The sequence below is a fragment of the Tachyglossus aculeatus genome, chromosome 11 (assembly GCF_015852505.1).
Source record: "Tachyglossus aculeatus isolate mTacAcu1 chromosome 11, mTacAcu1.pri, whole genome shotgun sequence".
Taxonomy (NCBI): Eukaryota; Metazoa; Chordata; class Mammalia; order Monotremata; family Tachyglossidae; genus Tachyglossus; species Tachyglossus aculeatus.
Window position 1 is genome coordinate 54,890,835 of NC_052076.1, and position 12,055 is coordinate 54,902,889.

A 12,055-nucleotide genomic window follows, 5' to 3' on the forward strand; every position below is an offset into this window, starting at 1 on the left:
GAGTGAGGATCCTGCTACTCTGTGTCATTCATTCATTCATTCAATTGTATTTATTGAGCGCTTACTGTGTGCAGGGCACTGTACTAAGCGCTTGGGAAGTACAAGGTGGCAACATAGAGAGACGGTCCCTACCCAACAGTGGGCTCACAAGGGAGTGGGTGGAGAGGAGGGAGGGTCAGGGGGTGGGATGGGGAGGGGAGAACCATAGGGAAGCAGCGTGGCTCAGTGGAAAGAGCAGGGGCTTTGGGGTCAGGGGTCGTGGGTTCGAATCCCGGCTCCGCCACGTCTGCTGTGTGACCTTGGGCAAGTCACTTCACTTCTCTGTGCCTCAGTTCCCTCATCTGGAAAACGGGGATGATGACTGTGAGCCCCACATGGGACAACCTGATCACCTTGTATCCGCCCCCCCCAGCACTTAGAACAGTGCTTTGCACATAGTAAATGCTTAACAAATGCCATTATTATTATTATTATTATTATTATTATTATTATTATTATTATTATTAACCGGGGGTGTTGCCTGGTCCATGCTGGGTCATCAGCCGCGTGGCTCAGTGGAAAGAGCCCGGGCTTGGGAGTTGGAGGTCATGGGTTCGAATCCCGGCTCTGCCACGTGTCTGCTCTGTGACCTTGGGCAAGTCACTTAACTTCTCTGAGCCTCAGTTCCCTCATCTGCAAAATGGGGATTAAGACTGTGAGCCCCACGTGGGACAACCTGATCACCCTGTATCCCCCCCAGCACTCAGAACAGTGCTTTGCACGTAGTAAGCACTTAACAAATGCCATTACATATTTTTTGCACCTGTATATGTTTGTACATATTTATTACCCTATTTATTTTACTTGTACATATCTATTTATTCCCACAGACTCCTTTGGAGAAGTTATCAAAGAATCTTCTGGAGGGGCCAGCCCTTTTCCGCTCTCCACCGACGGCCCGGACAACCTTCACGGACCACTCAGTTTCCACAAGAGGAAGATGGGGTCAAGGCAGCATTGACAGGGAAATGACCTTCTTTAGAGGGTAGTTTCCCAACCTTCCTGGGCCTAGGGCTCAGCCTCAGCTCTCTTCTAGACTGTGAGCCCGTTGTCGGGTAGGGAACGTCTCTATATGTTGCCGATTTGTACTTCCCAGGCACTTAGTACAGTGCTGTGCACACAGAAAGCGCTCAATAAATACGATTGAACAAATGAATGAATGGGACCTTAACCGGTTTCCCAGGGAAATGTCTCCTGGTGTCGCCTAGTGGAAACAGCACAGGACGGGAAGTTGGAAGACCCAGGTTCTAATCCTGGTTCTATCACTTACCTGCTCTATGACCTTGGACAAGCCAGTTAACCATTCAGTGGTTCAGTGCCTCAATTTCCTCATCTGCAAAATGGGGGTAAAATACCTCTCTGCCTCCTTCTTAAAATGTGAACCTTCAGATCGGATGCAATTGTTGTGTCTGATTCCCTTTTATCTACTTCAGCACTGAGCACAAAGTAACTGATTCCAGAATACCACTATTGGCATCATCATCATCATCATCATCATTTATTGAGCACTTACTGTGTGTAGAGCACTGTACTAAGCGCTTGGGAAGTACAAATCGGCAACATATAGAGACAGTTCCTACCCAACAGTGGGCTCACAGTCCAAATGGGGGAGAAAAGCAAGGGGCAGGAGAGGGAAGAGCTTGAGAGAGTCAGTCGTGGACCAACCCTAGGGGCCCCGGGGTTCTCCCCAGCAGGCTATGTGGGCGAGCAGTTAGACTACCGAACTAAGATTTCAGACTTCCTTTGGGTCTCAACTCCTCTTCCCGTTCAATAAAGGAGATCTGGATGCCTAGGGAATGTCTAGGAAAGCTCTGTGGAGAATGGAAAATCAAAATCATATTGCATTTTAATTATTATAAGCCTCCCTGAGCTACCTGATTCTATGAAGATGTTTTATAGATGACTTGCTTGAAGTTACGACGAAAGACTTGAAGAGGAAAGGAGGAAGCAGAGGAAGACACTCAGTGTTTCTGGAGAGGTTTTGAGCTCTCCTCTACTTCTCCTGGAGAAAAATAACAGTAGATGCTGCAGAGAAGCAGCATGGCTCAGTGGGAAGAGCCTGGGCTTTGGAGTCAGGGGTCATGGGTTCGAATCCCGGCTCTGCCAATTGTCAGCTGTGTGACTTTGGACAAGTCACTTCACTTCTCTGGGCCTCAGTTCCCTCATTTGTAAAATGGGGATTAAGACTGTGAGCCTCCCCGCCCCCCGGGGGGACAATCTGATCTCCTTGTAACCTCCCCAGCGCTTAGAACAGTGCTCTGCACATAGTAAGCGCTTAATAAATGCCATTATTATTATTATTATTATTTTAGTAGTATTAATAATACTAGTACTACTACTAATAATATTTGTTAAGCACTTACTTTGTGTCAAATACTATACTAAGTCATTCAGTTAGATACTAAATAATCACATCCTACATGGGGCTCACAGTCTCAATAGGAGGGAGAACAGGTGTTGAATCCCCATTTTGCCGATGAGGGAACGGAGGCACAGAGAAGTTAGGTGACCTGCCCGAGGCCACAGAGCATGCTGGCAAGGAGCAAAACTGGCATTACAATATCTCAGGTCCTCCTATGACTCCCGGGCCTGGGTTTTTCCACCAGGCCACGCTGCTTCTGGGCGGGTTCCAGAGCCAAATGCCCCTCCGCAGAGAAATGGGCCGGAGAGTGTCGGGGGACAGAGCCCGGTCCCCCTTTCCCTGGGCCCAGTTTCCCCACTCGCAGGTAGCATCAACCTTTACCATCTCAGAAGGAAAGAAACCGTACATTTGCGACACAATTAGAACACGGAGCGTGCTGGATTTTCCAGCTTTATGAGGGCATGAATGTGGAGAGAGGAATTAGAGCCCGGTCCCCCTTTCCCTGGGCCCAGTTTCCCCACTCGCAGGTAGCATTAAACTTTACCATCTCAGGAGGAAAGGAACTGTACATTTGTGACTCAATTAGAACACGGAGCATGCTGGATTTTCCAACTTTATGAGGGCATGAACGTGGAGAGAGGAATTAGAGCCCGGTCCCCCTTTCCCTGGGCCCAGTTTCCCCACTCGCAGGTAGCATCAACCTTTACCATCTCAGGAGGAAAGGAACTGTACATTTGCAACACAATTAGAACACGGAGCGAGCTGGATTTTCCAGCTTTATGAGGGCATGAGTGTGGAGAGAGGAATTAGAGCCCAGTCCCCCTTTCCCTGGGCCCAGTTTCCTCACTCACAGGTAGCATTAACCTTTACCATCTCAGGAGGAAAGGAACTGTACATTTGCGACTCAATTAGAACACGGAGCGTGCTGGATTTTCCAGCTTTATGAGGGCATGAACGTGGAGAGAGGAATTAGAGCCCGGTCCCCCTTTCCCTGGGCCCAGTTTCCCCACTCGCAGGTAGCATCAACTTTTACCATCTCAGGAGGAAAGAAACTGTACATTTGCGACACAATTAGAACATGGAGCGAGCTGGATTTTCCAGCTTTATGAGGGCATGAATGTGGAGAGAGGAATTAGGGCCCGGTTATCTATTAGAAATTGGAGACCCCATCCTTCCCCTATAGGGACCCCCAGTGCTTAGAACAGTGCTTGTTCATCCCCCGGGCCTGGAATGGCCTCCCTCTGCCCATCCGCCAAGCTAGCTCTCTTCCTCCCTTCAAGGCCCTGCTGAGAGCTCACCTCCTCCAGGAGGCCTTCCCAGACTGAGCCCCTTCCTTCCTCTCCCCCTTGTCCCCCTCTCCATCCCCCCCATCTTACCTCCTTCCCTTCCCCACAGCACCTGTATATATGTATATATGTTTGTACATATTTTTTACTCTATTTATTTATTTATTTTATTTGTACATATCTATTCTATTTATTTTATTTTGTTAGTATGTTTGGTTTTGTTCTCTGTCTCCCCCTTTTAGACTGTGAGCCCACTGTTGGGTAGGGACTGTCTCTATATGTTGCCAATTTGTACTTCCCAAGCGCTTAGTACAGTGCTCTGCACATAGTAAGCGCTCAATAAATACGATTGATGATGATGATGATGCTTGGCACATAGTAAGCGCTTAACAAATACCGTAATACTACTACTAATAAAATCCGATGGAGAGGTGAGAAGATTTTCTGGTCCCAGAACAACTTTGATTTGCCATCTCTGGACATGAAGGTGGACTGATGGTTCCCCCGGTGGGTCTGCAGCAGTGGGAGGGCAGGAGGGATTCGTTCACTCATTCACTCAATCGTATTTATTGGGCGCTTACTGTGTGCAGAGCACTGGACTAAGCGCTTGGGAAGTACAAGTTGGCAACATATAGGGACGGTCCCTACCCAATAACGGGCTCACAGTCTAGAATGGGGAGACAGACAACAAAACAAAACATGTGGACCGGTGTCAAGTCGTCAGAACAAACAGAAATACAAATGCCAGTTGACAAATACCACAGATTAATTGACTGCCTCATGACACAAGTTTCTAAACATTATTGTCATTCACTGTTGTCAGCGAAGCACGTTTGGAAGTATGTCTCTGCTGTACTTCGGGCTGCTCCAGGCCTCAATTTTCCCATAAAAGACCACCTTGAATATCCTTTCATCGCCATTGTACCAGGCGACAGAAGCCTCCTGTTTGGTTTGAACAATGTCCCTCGTGAACTCTAGCTTCTAGACCAGTGCTTATCACTCCTCTGGATTTACATCCTTGTCCAAGTGGCCTCAGCCTCGTCCTTTCTTCAGCTACTTCTCTCGAGTTTAAATTGTCCACTTTGAGAGTTGTAGAATTGCCACTGTACACCTTATTGCTTCCCTCTTTGTATTTACTCTCTACCAGTTCTCTGACTGTCATATAAGAGGGGAAAAGAAAAAACGATGAAGAAAGGAAAGGGGCAGCAGTCCGGAGCAATCTGGCGGTCTGTAGATGAACTTCCAGGGGGAAAGGTGTGAGCTGGAGGGTGGTGGAAGGAGAGAGGAGAATGAGGCACAATGAGTAGGGTTAGTTGGACAGATAGGAAAAGTGAGAGGTGGGGTGTAGTGGGAAAAGAGAGAAAATAGGGGGAGGAAGAGCTGGTTGTGTGCCTTAAAAGCTAGGGTCAGCAGTTTTTGCTTGATGTACGGAGAATGGGTAACCATTTGAGGTTTCTGAGGAGTGGTGGAGACGTGTGCATACTGGTGTTGTAGAAAAATAATGCAGACGGCAGAATGAAGAGTGGATTGATGAGGGGGAGGAATTGCAACAGGTCAAGATACAGTAACAGTAATCATGCATAATAAGTGACCTCTAAGGGGAATAGAAGATGAGAAAAAACATTGCTTTAAGGTCTCCGAAAGGCACTCGGGAGGGAGATCAGGGTGGAATGAATAAGGAGGAGAAACACCTTTGGAGAATAATAATTAGCCCTGACGACAATTTTTTTATCTCTCCATCTCTGAGAGCAAGTGTTAATTAATTCGCCCCACCTCCATCTTGGGGACTAAGAATAACCTAGTGCTCGTCCACTTCCTTTCATCTGAGGAGCTTGGAAAACTCTGACATTTTATCCTTCTCTGGGAAACCCTGGGCCAACGAGGAACACAGGGAAAGCCAAACCTTAATAATCCCCTTCCCACAGGGAAAGCCAAACCTTAATAACATGACTGATCTCTAAGGAGGCCCTGGCTCAGAGTGGGAGCCGGGCTTTTCCAACTGCCAAGTAGCTTCCCTCGCCACAAGCTCTTACTTTGGATTTCCAAGGATGACTTGGAGCTCCACGTGGGTCCCCAAAAAAGGCTCTGGGCCCACAGGCTGAGAAACAGCACGGTAGAGTGGGTAGAGCAGGGGCTTGGGAGTCAGGAGGCCACGGGTTCTAATCCTGACTCTGCCACTTGTCTGCTCTGCGACCTTGGGCAAGTCGCTTCACTTCTCTGGGCCTCAGTTCCCTAAACGGTAAAATAGGATTAAGTCTGTGAGCCTTAGGTTTTAATCCCAAGCGCTTAGTACAGTGCTCTGCACACAGTAAGCTCTCAATAAGTACGATTGAATGAATGAGTGAATCCCCATTTTACAGATGAGGTGCCTGAGGCCCAGAGAAGTGACTTGCCCAGAGTCACCCGGCTGACAATTGGCGGAGCCGGGATTTGAACCCCTGACCTCTGACTTATGTCAGACTTATAATGACCTTATCATTATTATTATTATTAAAATTCCATACCATTCCTAGCCACAAAAATATAACACTGGTAAATTTTCTTGCAGATCTAGAGAGCCGTTATTATGATGATTATTGTTATTATTATTAAAATTCCACACCATTCCTAGCCCCCAAAGTAAAACACTGATAACGTTTCTTACAGACAGAGGCAGCCAAGGTGGGTCAAGTGACAAGCGCTTAGTACAGTGCTCTGCACACAGTAAGCACTCAATAAATACGATTGATTGATTCTTGCAAAAAAAGAGGAAGCAGCGTGGACCAGTGGAAAGAGCCCGGGCTTTGGAGTCAAAGGTCATGGGTTCAAATCCCGGCTCTGCCACTTCTCAGCTGTGCGACTTTGGGGAAGTCATTTCACTTCTCTGTGCCCCAGTTACCTCATCTGTAAAATGGGGATGAAGACTGTGAGCCCCCCGTGGGACAACCTGATCACCTTGTAAACTCCCCAGCGCTTAGAATGGTGCTTTGCACATAGTAAGCGCTTGCGTAGCTCATTGGAAAGAGCCCGGGCTTTGGAGTCGGAGGTCATGGGTTCGAATCCCGACTCCGCCACATGTCAGCTGTGTGATCTTGGGCAAGTCGCTTCACTTCTCTGGGCCTCAGTTCCCTCATCTGTAAAATAGGGATTAAAAACTGTGAGCCCCCCGTGGGACAACCTGATCACCTTGTAATCTCCCCAGCGCTTAGAACAGTGCGTTGCACATAGTAAGCGCTTAACAGATGCCAATTATTATTAATAATAATAATAATAAATGTCATCATCATTATTATTATTATTATTAAAAGGGCTGCTTCTGAAACGTGTCCTGCAAAATGAAGAGAACAGTGAGGAGCCTTTGGGGCAGAAACTGGTCCAGTGAGCGGAGCGGGAGGGCGGGCGGGCGCCTCTCGGGCACCAGAGGGCGCTGTGGCGCGGGCCCGCCGGCCGCCCAGAAGGCAGGGAGGCCTCTCGGGCACCAGAGGGCGCTGTGGCGCGGGCCCGGCGGCCGCCAAGGAGCAGGAAGGACTCTGGGGCAGCAGAGGGCGCTGTGGCGCGGGCCCGGCGGCCGCCAAGAAGCAGGAAGGACTCTAGGGCAGCAGAGGGCGCTGTGGCGCGAGCCCGGCGGCCGCCAAGAAGCAGGGAGGACTCTAGGGCAGCAGAGGGCGCTGTGGCGCGGGCCCGGCGGCCTCCAAGAGAAAGGGGGGCCTTCCGGGCAGCAGAGGGCGCTGTGGCGCGGGCCCGGCGGCCGCCAAGAAAAAGGGGGGCCTTCCGGGCAGCAGAGGGCGCTGTGGCGCGGGCCCGGCGGCCGCCAAGAAGCAGGAAGGACTCTAGGGCAGCAGAGGGCGCTGTGGCGCGAGCCCGGCTGCCGCCAAGAAGCAGAGAGGACTCTCGGGCAGCAGAGGGCGCTGTGGCGCGGGCCCGGCGGCCTCCAAGAGAAAGGGGGGCCTTCCGGGCAGCAGAGGGCGCTGTGGCGCGGGCCCGGCGGCCGCCAAGAAGCAGGAAGGACTCTAGGGCAGCAGAGGGCGCTGTGGCGCGAGCCCGGCTGCCGCCAAGAAGCAGAGAGGATTCTCGGGCAGCAGAGGGCGCTGTGGCGCGGGCCCGGCGGCCTCCAAGAGAAAGGGGGGCCTTCCGGGCAGCAGAGGGCGCTGTGGCGCGGGCCCTGCGGCAGCCAAGAAGCAGGGAGGACTCTGGGGCAGCAGAGGGCGCTGTGGCGCGGGCCCGGCGGCCGCCAATCAATCAATCAATCGTATTTATTGAGCGCTTATTGTGTGCAGAGCACTGTACTAAGCGATTGGGAAGTACAAGCTGGCAACATATAGAGAGAGTCCCTACCCAACAGCGGGCTCACAGTCTAAAAGGGGGACACAGAGAACAAAACCAAACATACTAACAAAAAGAAGCAGGGGGGGCTCTCGGGCAGCAGAGGGCGCTGTGGCGCGAGCCCGGCGGCCGCCAAGAAGCAGAAAGGACTCTGGGGCAGCAGAGGGCGCTGTGGCGCGGGCCGAGCGGCCGCCAGGAGGCAGGGGGGCCTCCCGGGCAGCAGAGGGCGCTGTGGCGCGGACCGGGTGGGCGGGGCGCGCCCTCTTGCCGCACAGGGGGCCGGCCCTCCTCTTTACCTTCAGCGGGCCGCCCACGCCGCCCACCTCCACTCGCCCTCCTGCCCGCCTTCCCTGTCCTCCGCTCGCCATGGCTCTGCTGCAGTCCAGCCGGCTGCTGTGCGGCCTGGCCCAGTACCACCCCTGCCTGGCCGCCGCCTCGGCCCGAGCCAGGTACGGGGGGCGAGGGGCCACCCCGGGAACCTCAGCCTAGGTGGGCGGGGGGGGGGGAGGTCGTGGCGCCCGCCCCCTCTATTGCCGACACGAAGCTGGAGAGGGGAGGGAAGTTTGACCCTCCGCGGCCCCCGTGCCTGTGGGGTAGCGGCTTCCGGCGCGAAGCGGGGGGGGGGGGGAGAGAGGGAGAGAGCTCCAACCGGATTGGCTGAGGCCGGGGAGGGGGCGGGCCAATCCGGGGCTGGCGCGCGCGCTTGCCCTTGGCGGCGCGAGCGGGCGGGCGGTTGGGCGCATGCGCGCGGGGCGGCGGCCTGCACTTCCGGTTAGGCGGCCTCCCCTCAGGGCCTGTGGAGGCCGGGGGACAGGCCCCTGCCCTCAGTCCTTCACTGAGTCCTATTTATTAAGCGCCTACTATGTGGGGAACACTGTGCTGAGCGCCCCCCAAAGTACCATGCAACAATAAACAGCGACAATCCCTGCCCACCACGACCTCCATCCACCAATAAAGAGTGACAGCCCCTGCCCTCAGCCACCCCACTGTGCCTCAGTTCCCTCATCTGTAAAATGGGGATTAAGACGGTGAGCCCCTCGTGGGACCACCTGATCACCTTGTTACCTCCCCAGCGCTTAGAACGGTGCTTTGCACAGAGTAAGCGCTTAATAAATGCCGTTATTATTATTATTATTATTACAGGGGAAGCAGCGTGAATTAGTGGAAATAATAATAGTAATAATGATGATGGCATTTGTTAAGCGCGTAGTATGTGCAAAGCACCGTTCTAAGCGCTGGGGAGGTTACAAGGAGATCAGGTTGTCCCACGGGGGGCTCACAGTCTTCACCCCCATTTTACAGATGAGGGAATTGAGGCACAGAGAAGTTAAGTGACCCAGTCAAGGCCCTACTGAGAGCTCACCTCCTCCAGGAGGCCTTCCCAGACTGAGCCCCTTCCTTCCTCTCCCCCTCTCCATCCCCCACATCTTACCTCCTTCCCTTCCCCACAGCACCTGTATATATGTAGATATGCTTGTACATATTTATTACTGTATTTTACTTGTACGTGTCTATTCTATTTATTTTATTTTGTTAGTATGTCTGGTTTTGTTCTCTGTCTCCCCCTTTTAGACTGTGAACCCACTGTTGGGTAGGGACCGTCTCTATATGTTGCCAACTTGTACTTCCCAAGCGCTTAGTACAGTGCTCTGCACACAGTAAGCGCTCAATAAATACGATTGATGATGATGACCTCTGACTCCAAAGCCCGTGCACTTTCCACTGAGCCACGGGCTTTGGAGTCAGAGGTCATGGGTTCGAATCCCGGCTCCGCCACTTGTCAGCTGTGTGACTTTGGGGAAGTCACTTCACTTCTCTGGGCCTCAGTTCCCTCCTCTGTAAAATGGGGATGAAGACTGTGAGCCCCCCGGTGGGACAACCTGATCACCTTGTAACCTCCCCAGCGCTTAGAACAGTGCTTTGCACATAGTAAGCGCTTAATAAATGCCACTATTATTATTATTACAGGCCATTCATTCAATCGTATTGATTGTGTACTGTGTGCGGAGCACTGTACTAAGCGCTTGGGAAGTACAAGTTGGCAACATATAGAGAGGGTCCCTACCTAACAGTGGGCTCACAGTCTAGAATAATAATAATAATGGCATTTATTAAGCGCTTACTATGTGCAAAGCACTGTTCTAAGCGCTGGGGAGGTTACAAAGTGATCGGGTTGTCCCACAGGGAGGCTCACAGTCTTCATCCCCATTTTACAGATGAGGATACTGAGTCCCAGAGAAGTGGACTTGCCCAAAGTCACACAGCTGACTCCTATTTATTTTATTTTGTTAATATGTTTTGTTTTGTTCTCTGTCTTCCCCTTCTAGACTGTGAGCCCACTGTTGGGTAGGGACCGTCTCTGTATGTTGCCAACTTGTATTTCCCAAGCACTTAGTACAGTGCTCTGCACACAGTAAACGCTCAATAAATATGATTGATTGATAGTGGCAGAGTCGGGATTAGAACCCATGGCCTCTGACTCCCAAGCCCGGGCCTCTTTGTGCCGAGCCACGCTGCTTCTCTAATAATGATGGTATTTTTTAAGTGCTTACTGTGTGCAAAGCAATGTTCTAAGCTCTGGGGGGGATACAAGGTGATAAGGTTGTCCCGCGTGGGGCTCCCAGTCTTCATCCCCATTTTGCAGATGAGGGAACTGAGGCCCAGAGAAGTGAAGTGACTTGCCCAAAGTCACCCAGCTGACAAGTGGCGGAGGTGGGATTAGAACCCATGGCCTCTGACTCCCAAGCCTGGGCTCTTTCCACTGAGCCACGCTGCTTTTCTATTTATTAAGCGCTTACTACGTTGTAGGTACTCTACTAAGCGCTGAGGTAAATACATGCCCGTGCCCCACAGTCTTAATCCTATTTAACAGTTGAGGTAACTGTCTCATGGGAAAGCAGCGTGGCTTAGTGTCAAGAGCCACTAAGTGCCAACTTGTACTTCCCAAGCACTTAGTACAGTGCTCTGCACACAGTAAGTGCTCAATAAATGCGATTGAATGAATGAAGAGCCCGGGAGTCAGAGATCGTGGGTTCTAATCCCAACTCCGCCGCTTGTCAGCTGTGTGACCTTGGGCAAGTCGCTTAACCTCTCTGTGCCTCAGTTCCCTCATCTATAAAATGGGAATTGAGACTGCGAGCCCCACGTGGGCAACCTCATTACCTCGTATCTACCCCAGTGTTTAGAACAGTTCTTGGCACGTAGTAAGCGCTCAACAAATACCACCATTATTTTAGTAAAGTGACATGCCCAACGTCACCCAGCTGATAAGTGGTGGAGGTGGGATTAGAACCCAGGTCCTTCTGACGCCTGGGCCTGTGCACTAACCACTGGACAACGTTGCTTCTGATTGATCCCAGGACTGCAGCTGCCAACCCCATCCTCGCTCTCAGTCTCTGAGGGGAGGCAGGAAGGACCTTAGGGTAGCGGGAGTCACAGGCTCACCCTGCTGGGGTTTAAGAAACCTAATCAAAAGAGCAGAGGTATCCCAGAGTCAGAATAATAATATAATAATTGTGGTTTTTGTTAAGCGCTTATTGTGTGCCAGGCACTGTACTAAGCGCTGGGGGGTGGATACAAGCCAATCGGGTTGGACGCAGTCCCTGTCCCACGTGGAGCCCCCAATTCACAGATGAGGGAACTGAGGCCCAGTGAAGTGACTTGCCCAAGGTCACACAGCAGACGAGTGGCGGAGCTGGGATTAGAACCCATGACCTTCTGAATCCCAGGCCCGGGCTCTACCCACTGAGCCATGCTGCTTCAAGTCATCCCCAGAACGTGCGGCCTCCATCTTTCAATCATTCATTCGTTCCATTGTATTTGAGTGCTTACTGTGTGCAGAGCACTGTACTAAGCACTTGGAAAAGCACAATACAACAATAAAGCGACTTTCCCCACCCACCACGAGTTTACAGTCTTTTGAGACAAGCTAGTGATCAATCAGTCGTAATTATTGAACGCTATCCGTATACAGAGAGCAGAGTATAACTGAGTTGGTAGACGTGTTCTCTGTCCACAAGGAGTTTACAGTCTAGAGGGGGAGACCGACATTAATATAGATAAATGT

The 12,055-nt window shown here is 51.5% G+C and overlaps 1 protein-coding gene across 1 annotated transcript in view; it reads left to right on the forward strand.

Moving 5' to 3' along the window:
* Positions 1–8,322: 8,322 nt before the first annotated feature.
* GOT2 (glutamic-oxaloacetic transaminase 2) overlaps positions 8,323–12,055 on the forward strand; it is a 29,744-nt gene continuing 26,011 nt past the window's right edge. The window contains exon 1 of the mRNA XM_038754151.1: positions 8,323–8,438. Coding sequence (XP_038610079.1) covers positions 8,356–8,438 — 83 coding nt within the window. The 5' untranslated portion in view covers positions 8,323–8,355. The remainder of the gene's footprint in view (positions 8,439–12,055) is intronic.